The sequence below is a fragment of the Taeniopygia guttata genome, chromosome 28 (assembly GCF_048771995.1).
Source record: "Taeniopygia guttata chromosome 28, bTaeGut7.mat, whole genome shotgun sequence".
Classification (NCBI taxonomy): domain Eukaryota; kingdom Metazoa; phylum Chordata; class Aves; order Passeriformes; family Estrildidae; genus Taeniopygia; species Taeniopygia guttata.
Genome location: NC_133053.1, coordinates 4,374,820 through 4,390,623, shown reverse-complemented (window position 1 = coordinate 4,390,623; position 15,804 = coordinate 4,374,820). Strand labels below are relative to the sequence as shown.

At 56.1% G+C, this 15,804-nt stretch overlaps 1 protein-coding gene and 1 non-coding gene across 2 annotated transcripts in view; both read right to left on the bottom strand.

Moving 5' to 3' along the window:
• Nucleotides 1-9,653, bottom strand: part of REXO1 (RNA exonuclease 1 homolog) — a 42,033-nt gene extending 32,380 nt beyond the window's left edge. The window contains exon 1 of the mRNA XM_072919296.1: nt 9,326-9,653. Coding sequence (XP_072775397.1) covers nt 9,326-9,515 — 190 coding nt within the window. The 5' untranslated portion in view covers nt 9,516-9,653. The remainder of the gene's footprint in view (nt 1-9,325) is intronic.
• A 3,451-nt stretch (nt 9,654-13,104) lies between these two features.
• Nucleotides 13,105-13,196, bottom strand: MIR204-3 (microRNA mir-204-3). The gene is given in 1 exon segment (NR_049101.1): nt 13,105-13,196. It is a non-coding gene; the product is annotated as a microRNA mir-204-3 (primary transcript).
• Nucleotides 13,197-15,804: the final 2,608 nt, after the last annotated feature.

The following is a 15,804-nucleotide window of genomic DNA, read 5'->3' as shown; positions in this document are numbered from 1 at the left end:
CTTGGAAATAATTAACACTGAGATTTAAAATAGTACAGTTCAAATAACCATCCAGAGGAAATGGGTTAGGAGAACAGGGAAGGGGAGCTAAGAGAAATGTTTCTTCAACTTTAAATGCAACCCTAGTCTACGGATTTGTTTTGCTCCTTTTTTTTTTGTTGTTGAAAAGTAAATCTACTTATAAAATTAAGTGTTAAAAGCAGAGATAACCTTGTGCTGGTCAAGGAACAGCAGGAAGCAAGGTTTGAGAGGCATTAGAGGCAGAAGAATCACTGTGCACTCCTTTGATTTGTTCCTCCAGGGGAGGTATTTATTGCCACAGCCTCAAAGTACATCATGAAACTCTAGAGTCATTTCTTTAATGGAAAAAAGAATGCAAATATGAGAAAATAAAGTCTGATATTAGCAAGGCTGAAAAAAGTCTGAACAGTCATCTCTCACTCCAAGGTATTTTTAGCCCTGCTGGAACCCAGGCAGGGCAGCGCTGGTTTCTCCAGGTGTGGTGGCCAAGGGGCCACCTGTCCCCATGGGCTGCACCCCAGGGGTGACACAGCACAGGGAGGGGGTCACACCAAGGGACAAGAGAAGCCAGACACCACCTCTGTAGTGTACTCTGAGCTGTCTCCTCAGCTCAGCCATCCCAGACTGAGGGCAGGAGTGCCCAGCAAGAAATCCAAAATGGTCTGGGTTGGAAAGGACCTCAAAGCCCATCTCATTCCTGGACACCTCCCACTGTCCCTGGTACTCCAAGCCACATCCAGCCTGGCCTTGGGCACTGCCAGGGATCCAGGGTGGGCACCCTGTGCCAGGGCCTGCCCACCCTGCCAGGAACAATTCCTGCCCAATCTCCCATCCAGCCCTGCCCTCTGGCAGTGGGAGCCATTCCCTGTGTCCTGTCTCTCCGTGCCTTGTCCAAAGTCCTCATCTCCTGAGATAAGGACCTGCCCAAGGGGGTTCATTCCAGCCAGAGCAGCTCCAGAGTGCCCTTCCAAAGCTGGAAGTGTTATCGGGGAACAACTCAGCAGGAAACTCAACAGAGCACATCCCACAAAGCAGCTCAGACAGAAACAACCTGGGATGCAGCACCCACCTCCTCCATTTATTCAAGGCAACACAACTTTGGGCATGTGATAGATGAATAATGCAATATTTGACTCTCACCTTTAAAAGGCAAATATCCTGTATATGTGTTAAGGGAAGTTTTATAGATTTATAGCTGTGTTTTACCCCCCTTGTGTTGTTATCAGGGTGCCCTGGGTTTGGGATATTTGGGAGGGTCAGCTCATTACTATGGCAGCTTTAAAGCAGTGATCTCCAGCACTGGACAGAGAAGGAGGAGCTGATGGACAGAACTTTGGGAGGGGCCAAAGGGTTAAAAGGCAAAACCTCCATTGTGTGGGTGAGCACATGGTAGGAAAATCCTCTGCTCCTGGTGCTGTAATATTTTCTCTATTCAGTCTGCTGCTGTATTTTTGATAAAGTTTTAATAAACCTGTTAAATTTTTGGAAGTGAGTATCATTTCTCACAGGCAGTTTTGTCTCTGATGCAGCTAAACAAGAATCTGAAAGGTCCTCAAGCCACTGAGCGTGGCAGCTTCACCCTCTTGATGGCCTGACTGGCACCTAAAATACACCCTGACCCCACAGCCTATCATGCACAGGCTGGAAGGAGTCTCACCATTTGAAAATCTGGATATTCAATGTTTCAGTTCTTAGGAGATCATTTCCCCTCTCATTTTAGCTATAAAGTTATTCCTCAAAATACAGGGAAAGTTGAAATTCTGTTCGGGGGAAAAAAAAATCCAACAAACTTAACAGAGACTTGGTTTTTTCCTCTGAGAAAAAGCCCAGAAACCTTTTCCACATCTATGTAAAGTGCTGGAGAAAACTAAGGATCTACTCAAGAATGCAATTAGCAGAGCAAGTCTTCTTTTCAAAGAAAAAAAATTTAAATATTTCAAGTATTCTGGTGACTCCTCTCCATTCAATTTCACCTTAAAGACTTACTCCAACCAGCAGTCACAAGCAGTAACACCAACCAGTCCTTTAATTTTCCAGCCTTTCTCTGGCATGCTCCAGATAAGTTATCTTCTCAACACCTGTCTGATTCTTTAACTACTGTGGGTGATATATTCCCGCTTAAGGGGAAAAAAAAAAAAAGGAAAAAAAAGGAAAAAAACACCCCAAAACTTACTCACAACTGCACACTTGGAAAACAAAGTTAAAAAGCTAAAGAAAAACACCTTTCAAGCTGTATTATATTAAAATACTTCAGCTGTGATGTATGGAAAGCTAAAATCAAAACTTAAACTGTTTTTAAAACATGTCTGGCTTTAAACAATTCAAAAACTGGAATTAAAACTCTGCAGCTCCTTTAGGTCTCGGACACCTGCAGCTCTACAGCCACTTTTAACCACAGAACCCAACATCCCAGCACAATCAATAAAAATCCAAAACCCACAGGGAAATGAAAAGCCTCGTAAACCAAACCTTCCAAAGCCAATCTGGGCTTTTTGCACAGTGCACATATTCCAGAGGCAGGTGACACCAGACTCGGGGTGAATGGTGAATGGTGAGCAGGTGAAAGCCTCCCTGGAGAAATCGCTTCTCTCCAGCAGCTCCTTCCCATCCGCACCGCCAAACTTGGACCTCACCCTGCCGAAAACTCCAAGAGTTACCTGAGCTGCTTGGGGTGGATAAACACTGCAGATACTTGTTCATGCTGGAGCCGGCAGAGACAGCACGCGGTGCTGACACAGCGCTGTGCGGGCACCGGGGCAGGACCTGCCCGGTCCCGCCTCCACCCTCCGGTGCTCCCCGGCCTGCGAGGGCTTCCCCTTCCTCCCGAGCCCGTTCCTCCTTCCCAGCGCTGCTGCCTCACCTTGGGGAGCTCCTGAGCGCCTCCTCCTCCTCCTCTGCCCACTGCCCACCTGCGGGTGCTGTTGGCTCGGTGTGAGCTCCACTCACCGGTGTGAGCAGCGGATCCCCAAACATCCATCCCCGGCCGAGCCGTGCCCTCCGCCCGGCCCGAACCGCGCTGGGCCGGCGGGGCAGGAGGCGGCAGGGATGGGACAGAGCCTGGGAGGGCAGGGATGGGACACAGCCCGGGCCGGCAGGACAGGGACACAGCCTGGGCTGGCAGGGCAGGAGGTGGCAGGGCTGGGACACAACCCGGGCTGGGACACAGCCCGGGAGGGCAGGGCAGGAGGCAGCAGGGATGGGACACAGCCTGGGCTGGGACACAGCCTGGGCTGGCAGGAGAGAAGGTGGCAGGACAGGGACACAGCCCGGGCCAGCAGGACAGGAGGTGGCAGGGCTGGGACACAGCCTGGGCTGGCAGGACAAGAGGTGGCAGGGCTGGGACACAGCCCGGGCCAGCAGGACAGGGACACAGCCCAGGAGGGCAGGAGAGGAGGTGGCAGGGCTGGGACACAGCCTGGGCTGGCAGGACAGGGACACAGCCCGGGCTGGCAGGGCAGGAGGTGGCAGGACAGGGACACAGCCTGGGCTGGGACACAGCCCGGGCCGGCAGGACAGGAGGTGGCAGGGCTGGGACACAGCCCGGGCTGGCAGGACAGGAGGTGGCAGGGCTGTGACACAGCCTGGACTGGCAGGACAGGAGGTGGCAGGGCAGGGACACAGCCTGGGCCAGCAGGACAGGGACACAACCCGGGCTGGCAGGGCTGGGACACATCCCGGGCCGGCAGGACAGGAGGTGGCAGGACAGGGACACAGCCCGGACAGGCAGGACAGGGACACAGCCTGGGCTGGCAGGACAGGAGGTGGCAGGGCTGGGACACAGCCTGGGCCAGCAGGGCTGGGACACAGCCTGGGCCAGCAGGACAGGAGGTGGCAGGGCTGGGACACAGCCTGGGCTGGCAGGACAGGAGGTGGCAGGACAGGGACACAGCCTGGGCTGGCAGAAGAAGAGGTGGCAGGGCTGGGACACAGCCCAGGCCGGCAGGACAGGAGGTGGCAGGGCTGGGACACAGCCTGGGCCGGCAGGGCAGGAGGTGGCAGGGCTGGGACACAGCCTGGGCTGGCAGGACAGGGACACAACCCAGGCTGGCAGGGCAGGGACACAGCCTGGGCTGGCAGGACAGGGACACAGTCCGGGCCAGCAGGACAGGGACACAGCCGGGCCCTGTCTGTCCCTGCCTGCCCCAGCCCACGGGAGCCACCCGGCGCCTCCGCCTCGCCCAGCACCCAGAACACGCTCCGGGAAGCCCTGGATTAGTGACTTGTGCTTCCCACTGGCGTGGCGGGGCTTGGCTGGAGATTAAAACATAAATCAGAGAAGTGTTCAAGCGTCAGGGAAGAGAAGGAGGTCCCGGGAGAGCAGTCAAAGGGTTCCTGGGTGGGCGGAGAGGAGCTGGGGGTCACCAGCCCTGGCACAACTCCAGCTGTGCCAAACCCAAAATCCTGCTAGCTTGATGGAGATCTGCTCCCACCTCCTGCTTTTCACATATCTGGAACTGCCACACGTGAGGAGACTCGGATGTGGGGCGGAATCTCCCCACAGCCACAAAAAAAATCAAATATGGGAAGTGTCCTGTGAGGCCACACTGAAATCCCGGCACAAAAGGCACCTGCCCACCCACAGGAACGCCCCAACCAACAGCGCAGGGAAATCACCACAGATCCCAAACTGCTGAAAAGATACATCCTGACCTCACCACCAATTGGTTTTTCACTCTTCATTTCAAAACTTGGTTAAAAATAAAATCCACTGGTGGTGTTTTGTTACTTATTCTCCTAAACACAGATGCGGCGGGGAAAAGCAGAATTGATGTCCCCTCCCAGGACACTGAACACCTGCTTTGCTCTGTCAGTGAAATGATACTGAAAACACTTCGGTTTCCACTTCTGCAGTAGCAAATACAGTAATAAAGGTTCTTTGCTGAGATGATCTTGTACCACATCAGTTCCAGGAAGAAAAACACACGGGGAAAGACAGATTTGATCCCAGTCTAATCAGCAAAGCTTTGTAACCCAGATAGAAAAAACACACAGCCAGAAAACTGCTCCACAAGCTTTGGACCACATCAGAAAACTGCTGAGCAGCTCAGTACACTCCACTGCAGAGCAAAGTACTTCAGGCAGGGTGCTGAAAGCCTGGCTGGCTCTTCCCATCCCTCAAGAACACAAGGATCAGGACCTGAGGGAGCGCTGGAGCTGTGCCAGGCCTTGGCATGGAGCTCAGGGAAAGGTTCTTCCCCCCGAGGGTGCTGGCACTGCCCAGGCTCCCCAGGGAATGGTCCCGGCCCCGAGGCTGCCAGAGCTGCAGGAGCGTTTGGACAGCGCTCTCAGGGCTGCTCGGGGTGTTGGGGGGTCTGGGCAGGGACAGGGGTTGGATTTGATGATCCCTGTGGGTCCATTCCAGCTCTGCACATTCCAGGATTCTGTGATCAGTGCAGACAAAAGAGCTCAGAGCTCCAGGCCTGGAAGCAGCTCTGGGTTCAAAAACATCCACCTCCAAAACAGCCCCTGACAGCATCAAACCGGCAAACCAGGGCTGCCTACCTTAAGATATTTATGAAGAGCTGTATTATATCTCTTTTATGTCTTTCAGCATACTCAGGACCTCGACTTTAAAGAGAGACCTATTTTTCCCCTCTACAGCTCTTGAAAAGACGCTTTTAGGACTGAAGGCAGCTCTTCCCTCCTCCTTACAGCGCAAGCTTTCAAAGCACTTCACACACATTCAATAATCTTTTCATCCTGCTCTGAAGCAGGTGGGTTTTAGTCATCTCAGAGATGGAAAAAGCACTTCAGCCAAGTCAGGATGAGAATTTGCAATCTCCAGATTCCCAGTCCTGGACAGAAAACCCCATCAGCCTCAGTGCTCAGCCAGAACAGAATTTTCACAAACCTCCAAGGCACCCACATTCTGTTACCACACAGGCAGATCCCTGCAATAAAACATGGGAATATATTTCCCACACCAAGTATTCCATGTTTCAGACCAAACGTGCCCCTCACTCAACATGTTTGTATTTACAGATCTGCTTCCAGACAGGGAGGAAAGGGAACTCCTGCCACATCCAGCAGCAGGCAGGGAAAACTCAGTCCTGCTCCTGCAGATCTCCCAGGGGTTCTGCACCACTGTCCCCCAGTGTCTGGGAGCACACCAGCACTGTGTGTGCAAAACAGGGATCATGTCATGAACACCTGAACCTTGGGAAGCCTGGAGTGGTGAGGGTGGGCAAAAAAAGGGGGGAGAACAGTGCTACATCCCACTAATTCCTCTTTCCCCTCCTCTCTGCTCCATCTGGCACGTGCCCATGGTCCCCCCTCCCACAACCTGCCAGGGCCAGTTCCACTTGCAGTTTTCAAAAGCTCATTTCAAAGCTACAAAATTGCACCAAGTTTAGGGTTCCTGCCAATCCTCTGGTGATCCTCAAACATCAAAGCCAGCCCCAGCCTCAAATCAATATGCTTATCAGGCTGCTCCTTTAGATGTTATCCTTTTTTTTTCTAGGCACCATCCCAGAAAACACCAATCTGTGCTGTAGCTCTTGGTGTAGAAACCCTCCTGCCTTGGCAAAAAAAAAAAAAAAATTACATTTTTAAAGCTTCCCTATCGAATTATATCATAAATAGGTCAGACCTGCCCACGTGCATGGTTAGGAGGCTACTTCAAAACAAGACAGGCAGTTCCCCTGGCAGGGAGCAGCCCTGGGGGATGGAGAACCTGCTCCCAGAAGATGGTTGCTTGGTTCTGGCTGAGCTACTACACCCTCTAGTGTAAATCCTACAGATCCTTCCAGGCCAGGAGCCTCAGGAAGGCAGGGAATGAGAGGATTCAACCAGAATCCTTCCAAGGAAGCTGAGCCAAGCACTGCAAAATAACTGCAAAAATGTTCCTGCTCCTACAGGAATCAGGAACATTTTGTGACCTGCTGGAGTCTGTTCTAAAAGCCTGAGATTGCAGCAGGTCCATTGCTCATCTCCCATTTCTCAATCAGAATCCCAGAATTCCAAAATGGTTTGGGCTGGGAGGGACCTCAAAGCCCACCTAGTACCACCCCTGCCATGGCAGGGACACCTTCCACTGTCCCAGGCTGCTCCAAAACTCATCCAGCCTGGCCTGGGCACTGCCAGGGATCCAGGGTGGGCACCCTGTGCCAGGGCCTGCCCACCCTGCCAGGGAACAATTCCTGCCCAATCTCCCATCCAGCCCTGCCCTCTGGCAGTGGGAGCCATTCCCTGTGTCCTGTCCCTCCAGGCCTTGTCCCCAGTCCCTCTCCAGCTCTCCTGGAGCCCCTTCAGGCCCTGCCAGGAGCTCTGAGCTCTCCCTGGAGCTTCTCCTCTCCAGGGGAGCACCCCCAGCTCTCCCAGCCTGGCTCCAGAGCAGAGGGGCTCCAGCCCTGGCAGCATCTCCATGGCTGCTCTGGCCTGGCTCCAGCAGCTCCACGTCCTCCTGCTGCTGTTCCCCAGGCTGGGGCAGCTCTGCAGGTGGGAGCCAACAGAAATCCAACATTAAAAAATGTCTGGAAGCGAGCCCTGAGCTGAGACAGAACTCACAGATCCCTGTAATGCCAGCCATGCCATGTGCTGGATGCCAAGAGTTTGGGAAAGAGGCAGGAACTGCTCTGAGCTGACTGCAGGGAGCAGCAGGCAGAGCCTGAGCTCGTCATGTGCCTCTTTCACAAGTGCAGAAACTTCCCCTTGGGAAACCAGGCCCACACTGGGGGCTTTAGTTGCCAAAAAAACTCTTCTCTAAGTGCTGTAGATTAGGTTGGATATTAAGAAAATATAGAATAGATTCTACATAAGAACTTCTATTAAGAAATAAGAATAGAAAATAATATTCTATTAAGAATATAAGAACAAGAATTTTTATTGAGAAATTCTATGAAGAAATTCTATTAAAAATCTGTTAAAAAAATTCTATTAAAAGTGTATTAAAATCCTGTCAGAATTTCTTAATTCTCACAGAATTAAGAAAATAGATTTCTTTCATAGAAAAAGTTGTCCATCACTGGAAGGGCTGCCCAGGGCAGTGGTGGATTTCCCATTCCTGGAACTGTCCAAACAACGTGTGGATGTGGCTCTAGAGAATATGGGCTGGTGGTGACTTGGTGCAGGCCAAAATGGGCAATTCCAGTTCCAAAACTGACACTCCACTCAGATATTTAAAGACATGCAGGAACAACATTCTGAAAGATAATTATAACATCATCTAAAGAACCATCCTAAAGCATTCTAGGGACCTTTTAAAATTCAAAAGAACACCAAAATTGGCAAAAAAACCTTTGTCTTTCTAACAATTATCTGCCTGTGACAGCCCTGCTTGTTTGATTTTAAACTAAACTAGGTGGTAAGCTGGCCTGGTAACCAGGAGACATCAATAATTAATCCTCTTCCAAACTTGAGAGCAACCCAAAGTTAAGTAAGCACACAAAAAACACAAGCTAGGCTTTGTTTTGGCAATCTCTGCTTCAGATTATTTGAGACTGTCCACACCAGCATGATTATGCCATTATAGCTAACAGAAATAACAAAGCTTTGAGAAAAAGAAAACCAACAGGGTTCTTCTGGGGAGAAGAATGATGGCTTTTTTCTCCCAATAAATCAGCAGAACAGCAAATAATGTGCATAAATAAAACGACAAGAGCTGCTGGAAGAACGGACAACAATAGCTCATTATCGATCCTTGTGGGCCCGTTCCAACTCAGGATATTCCAGGACTGCCTGATTCACTGTTTTTTGTGCCAGGCTGCCTTTGAGAAGCCTGGCAGTGCCCTGTGCCCCACAAGCACCTGATGGGGGGGTCTGGCTGCCCGCAGCCCCCCGGAGAACGCGGAGAACCGGGCACGGCCGTGCCTCCTGACGGCATCTAACGGGAGCTGTCAGCGCTCTGGAATCCATCCGGTGCTGCCGCCCAGCGCCACGTGAGCCCGGTGCCCCGAGCGACAAAGAACGGGATCACGGCAGAACCCTCCTGCACCGGCGCTGTCCCGGAGCCCCGGGAAGCTGCTCCACAACACCCGCCGTGCAGCGGTCACGGCGGGGGCCCACCGGGGCCGCAAAGCTGCTCCAAAGCCTTCCCGGACCGAGGGCGAGCTGACAGCCCCGGGCACGGCACACGCAGCCGGGGCCGAGGCACCGACAGCCCCCGGGAGCACCGCAGTGCGGAGGGACCGGCGGGGCGATCCCGCGGTGGGCAGGCGGGAGAGGAGCGGGCCAGGCACGGGCCTGCCCTCGTCGTGGGGAAAACACACGGGGCGGCGGGAGAAAGCACAACCGGGACGGGAACAGCCGCAGCCCGGGACGGGGTCGCGGGAAGCTGAGGGGGCACCGAGGCCGGGCCGGGCCGTACCTGCGCCGTGTCCGAGCGGGAGCCCCACGCTGGGGTCGCCCGAGGCTCCGGAGGCTCCGCACGGTGCCGGGGCCACCGGGGGGTGCCGGAAGTGGCAGTAGGGCCTGCGGCACCCCCGGCCCGGCCCCGACCCCCCGGCGTTTAGGAACGGGCAGTCGATGCCGCGGAAGTAGCCGGTGGATCTGAGCATCCCGCCGGCTGCGGGGCGGGAGCGGGGCCGGGCGGGCGGAGGAGCCGCGGGCGACCGGGACGCGCTCCCGCCTCACACGGCCGGTACCGGCGCCGCCGCCATCTTGGGAGCGCCGGGCGCGGCAGCGAGGACCCCGCGACGCCGCTGCCCGCACTGGGCTGCCCGCGGCGCGCCTGAGAGCGGGGCGGGGCTGAGGGCGGGCGGAAGCGCCCTGAGGGGGACCCGGGGCTGGGCGGGATCCAGAGCTGTCCCCTCATAGACATGGCAACAACGCCACCCTGGGACTGTCCCCTCACAGACATGGCAACAACCCCATCCTGGGACTGTTCCACACCGCAACAACCCCACCGTGAGACTGTCCCCTCACAGACATGGCAGCAACCCCACCCTGGGACTGTCCCCTCACAGACATGACAACAACCCCACTCTAGGACTGTCCCCTCATAGACATCCCAACAACCCCACCCTGGGACTGTCCCCTCACAGACACCCCAACAGCCCCACCCTGGGACTGTCCCCTCACAGACACCCCAACAACCCCACCCTGGGACTGTCCCCTCACAGACACCCCAACAACCCCACCGTGAGACTGTTCCACACCGCAACAACCCCACCGTGAGACTGTCCCCTCACAGACATAGCAACACCCCCACCGTGAGACTGTCCCCTCACAGACATGGCAACAATCCCACCCTGGGACTGTCCCCTCACAGACACCCCAACAACCCCACCCAGCACATTCCCGTATTCCCAGCATGGACCACCATGGGCCACTGACCCCAGCATGGACCACAGCCCCAGCACATTCCAGTACTCCCAGCATGGACCACCATGGACCACTGACCCCAGCATGGACCACAGCCCCAGCACATTCCAGTATTCCCAGCATGGACCACCATGGACCACTGGCCCAGCCCCCAGCCTGCTGCCTCCAGCATGGACCACAGCCCCAGCACATTCCTGTGTTCCCAGCATGGACCAGCATGGACCACCTCAGACCAGCTGCAGGAGGTCCAGCAGCTCTTGGGCCTCCTGGAGAGCAGCAGGACACTGAGCGGGTTTGGGCAGTTGTCGGAATCTGAGGTATTGATGATTCCCAGATTGTAGAAAGTCTCTGTCTTTCTGCCCCACTGCCAAAGCAGAAGCCATAATTCATCTGTGCTGTTCCAAGGTTGTTTATTCTGTTTATCTCTAACATGTTCTGCTGCCCTGCCGCAGCTCTGTCCTGCAGGGCAGCGTGTGGGGCTCTGCCCTCAGTGGGATGTTACAAACATTAAATACCACAAACTACCTGTGCTGGATTTACAATAACGTGCCAATATCTGTCACCTACGTTGGACAGTGTGTCCCCAGCCTAAACCAACAGAAAAATGCCAACACCACAGTGAAACATGGAGGGCATGAAGAAGGAGAAAAAGGACAAGACACACCCAATTCCTCCATCTTGTCCCCTTTGGACCCCTCATCTAGAAACCTAAAATTTTACTTTTGCACCCGTGCCACACTTAATTATTACTGATATCAAACACTCAGAGCTGGTAATTCATCCTGTAAGATTGAAAACTCTTTTCCATGGACAGAGATCACAGCCAGTGTCTCTGGGGGCTCTGTCCAGGGGGGTTCCTGACCCCTGCCAGGGTCCCAGACCTGCCAGGGCAGCCAGAGGGAAGCTCTGGATTCCCATGGAGTGGAACTGGACACGCCAGCCTGGAGAGACAGGATGGTCCAGGAGAGATGGGCAGCTCAAGGGTGATGCCAGGAACAATTGGATGATGCAGAGAAAGGTGCACAAGGATGAGTTGGCTTTGGCCAAAGGGAGGGACAAGGGAAAGATTGCAAAAGTTGTGTTTTGTAATAGTCTTAAGTGAAAAAACCCTCTTTGTTTTCCAAACCAGGCACATGCTGCTGCCTCCCACGGCATCCCAGCAGAGTCCAGAGGAGAGGACCCCAACACTGAGCAGAACCAGCAGCTGCTGACCCTGAGGAACCTCAACAATCCCTAAAAAGCTCCTAAAAAGCAGAAACCCCAGGAGACAAGTTCCTTCCCTTGGGCAGAAACCTCCTTTGCAGGTACTGGGGGAGGGCTGTGCTGAGACCCCCAGCCTCACCTCCCCTCTCCCACCAGCCTGGGAGAGCAAACTCATCTTCCCCCCCAAAAACAGAGTGGTTTTATTTGTATGGTGTGGTTAAATCGATTTTATAGAACTTCAGCTGTAACAGAGAAGCTTCAAGAAAGAAGCTTCATAAAAGTGCAGACACGTGGGGTATTTCCCTGCTTTATAATTCTCATCCTGTGCTTCTTGAACTCACAAACCAGCAAAATATAATAAAATATAATAAAGTTATAAAATAAAATAAAATAAAATAAAATAAAATAAAATAAAATAAAATAAAATAAAATAAAAATAATATAAAAGAAATAAAAATTATGTGTCACAGGGTGACACACCAGAGTGTGCTGGGTGACAGTGACACAGGGACCTGTCCCCAGTGACAGGGACACACCACACTGTGCTGGGGGACAGTGACACAGGGACCTGTCCCCTGTGACAGGGACACACCACACTGTGCTGAGGGACACAGGGTGACACACTGTGCTGGGTGACAGTGACACAGGGACCTGTCCCCTGTGACAGGGACACACCACACTGTGCTGGGGGACAGTGACACAGGGACCTGTCCCCTGTGACAGGGACACACCACACTGTGCTGAGGGACACAGGGTGACACACTGTGCTGGGTGACAGTGACACAGGGACCTGTCCCCTGTGACAGGGACACACCACACTGTGCTGGGGGACACAGGGGACACAGGGACCTGTCCCCTGTGACAGGGACCCACCACAGTGTGCTGGGGGACACAGGGTGACACACCGTGCTGGGTGACAGTGACACAGGGACCTGTCCCCAGTGACAGGGACACACCACACTGTGCTGGGGGACACAGGGTGACACACTGTGCTGGGTGACAGTGACACAGGGGAAAGGTCCCTGTGTCACCCTGTGTCCCCCAGCACAGGGCCTTCCTCCCATGGGGTCACATCTTCACAGGGATGGGCTGGCCAGGATGGTGACATCGCTCCCAGTACTCCCAGTACCTCATCCTGGTACCACCCTACATATAACACCCCACTGTCCATGTCCCCCATGGAGTTCCTTCCCAGACAGGGTTTTTTTGTGACACCCCATAATCCCATCCACGTCCTGGGGTGATGGCCTGGCTGCTGCCTCCCGCCCTGCCCAGCCCCAGCCCCAACCCACGGGGTACCAACCACCCTGGGGGATGCTCCAGCTCCCTTTGGGGTGTCTCCAGCCCCCCACAGTTCTTCTGGCACCCCAAAGGGACACTTTGCCTTCCCCAGGGGATGCTCCACGTCCCCACAGGTGCTCCTGATACATGAAGGGGATGCACCCAGCCCCTCCTCCAGGATGTTCTGGTCCTTTTATATGATTTTCATCCCTTGGGATGTTCCTGGTGTCCTGAGGGGATGCTCTGGCCCCTACAAGACAATGCTGTGCCACCACGGGGATGCTGTGGCCCTCCAAGGGGACATTTCAGACGTGTCAGGTGTCCAGGCGCTGTCACCGCGGGGCTGTGGGTGGCAGCCCGTGGGCCTCCCTTGGCCGTCCCAGCCTCCAGGCATGGCTCAGGCATAGGATGACAAAGGGAAGCTCACAGGGGGCAGCGGGCCCGGGCCTGCGGACAGAGGAGAGAGTGAGGGGACAGCACGAGCAGGGGGAGCTGGGGGGTCTGAGGGAGCTGGGGAACCCCAGGAAGCTGAGGGATCCTGGGGATCAGGGAGCTGGGGGAACCCCAGGAAGCTGAGGGATCCTGGGGATCCCATGGAACCCCAGGAAGCTGAGGGATCCCATGGAGCCAGGGAGCTGGGGGAACCCCAGGAAACTGAGGGATCCTGGGGATCCCATGGAGCCGGGGTGATCCCAGGAAACTGAGGGATCCCATGGAGCTGGGGAGCTGTGGTGATCCCAGGAGTGCACATCTGTGTGTGTGTGTGAGTGCACATCTGTGTGTGTATCAGTGTGTGAGTGCACATCTGTGTGTGTGTGTGAGAGTGCACATCTGTGTGTGTGTGAGTGCACATCTGTGTGTGTGTGAGTGCACATCTGTGTGTGTATCAGTGTGTGAGTGCACATCTGTGTGTGTGTGCAGGGTGCGCACACCCCTGAGTGTGTGCCCACGTGTGCAGAGGTCCCTGTGTGCACACCTGTGCGTGCACACACGTGTGCTGTGTGCACACAGCCGTGCACAGGCAGAGCCGGGTGAGCCACCCCATGGATTCCTGCCCAGGCCCAGGGTCCCAAGCCAGCCCAGGGGCTCCCAGGGGCCACCACTGCCACCCCTGTCCCCAGACCCAGCCAGCAGGGCAGGGCTGGGTGTCCCCCCGGGTTCTGGGTGCCACTCATGAGTTCTGGGTGCCATCCCCCCCAAAATTGTGGGTGCCCTCTCAGGGTGTCCCCAGGGCTGTGGGTGTCCCCGGGGCTGTGGGTGTCCCCAGGGCTGTGGGTGTCCCCAGGGTTGTGGTGTCCCCGGGGCTTTGGGTGTCCCCAGGGCTGTGGGTGTCCCCAGGGCTGTGGGTGTCCCCAGGGCTGTGGGTGCCCTCTCAGGATGTCCCCAGAGCTGTGGGTGTCCCCAGGGTTCTGTGTGTCCCCAGGACTGTGGGTGTCCCTGGGGCTGTGGGTGCCCTCTCAGGGTGTCCCCAGGGTTGTGGGTGTCCCCAGGGCTGTGGGTGTCCCCAGGGCTGTGGGAGTCCCCAGGGTTCTGGGTGTCCCCAGGGCTGTGGGTGTCCCCAGGGCTGTGGGTGTCCCCGGGGCTGTGGGTGTCCCCGGGGCTGTGGGTGTCCCCAGGGCTGTGGGTGCCTTCTCAGGGTGTCTCCAGGGTTGTGGGTGTCCCCGGGGCTGTGGGTGTCCCCAGGGTTGTGGGTGTCCCCAGGATTGTGGGTGCCCTCTCAGGGTGTCCCCAGGGTTGTGGGTGTCCCTGGGGCTGTGGGTGTCCCCGGGGCTGTGGGTGTCCCCAGGGTTGTGGTGTCCCCAAGGCTGTGGGTGTCCCCAGGGCTGTGGGTGCCCTCTCAGGGTGTCCCCAGAGTTCTGGGAGTCCCCAAGGCTTTGGGTATCCCCAGGGTTGTGGGTGTCCCCAGGGTTGTGGGTGTCCCCAGGGTTGTGGTGTCTCTGGGGCTTTGGGTGTCCCCAAGGCTGTGGGTGTCCCCAGGGTTGTGGGTGTCCCCAGGGTTGTGGGTGTCCCCAGGGTTGTGGGTGTCCCCGGGGCTGTGGGTGTCCCCAGGGCTGTGGGTGCCCTCTCAGGGTGTCCCCAGGGCTGTGGGTGCCCCCAGAGTTCTGGGAGTCCCTAGAGCTGTGGGTGTCCCCAGGGTTGTGGTGTCCCCAGGATTGTGGGTGTCCCCGGGGCTGTGGGTGACCCCAGGGTTGTGGGTGCCCTCTCAGGGTGTCCCCAGGGTTCTGGGTGTCCCCAGGACTGTGGGTGCCCCCGCCCCCTGTGCCCCCTGTGCCCCCTGTGCCCCCTGTGCCCCCTGTGCCCCCTGTGCCCCCTGTGCCCCTGTGCCCCCTGTCCCCCTGCCCGTGTCTCACCGAGGAGGTGCCGCTGTAGTCGCGGTGCAGCCGTGGGTGTGTCGGGCTCTCACAGCTCTGCGCTGCTCGGGGCGGGGGGACACGGGCTCTGCTCCCCCAGATCTGTCCCCATAGCTGTCCCCACTGTCCCTGCTGTCTCCACATCACTGGGCAGACAGGGCAGAGCCCCTCTCCTTGTCCTTCCCTGCCTCCTTCCCCCCACCTCAGCCGTGCTCTGCCCCTCACCCTGACATCCTTTCCCAGCCCGACCACCGATGGGATCCTTCCCCTCTGCCCTTTTATACCGTCTTTGTTCATATGACAGGCACGTGGAAAACCAGAGCAGAGCTTGGAAAAAAGCTCCTTAAGATGCTTTAATTCAGTTTCCTGCATCCCATGACTGAGCTCGGCCTCTGAACGAGGTCTCATGACGGTGGCACGCAGGGCCCGGCCATCAAAAGCCTCATTTATGCCCCAAATGAGACTTAAACCCCTCTTGGCCGGTCACCCGATGTCCCCCATGCCCAACCTGGGCCCCTGGGGGCTTCAAACCGCTCAGAGGGACACCTGCCCTGACCCTGCTCTGCTCTGCCTGCAGGAGGGACTTTGGGGACACTCAGGGCCTTGGCTCTGCCTGTCCCCTCCGGGGAAAGGACACTGCAGAGTCCCCTTCCAGGTACCAAAAGTGTCCAGCCCTGTCCCACACCCA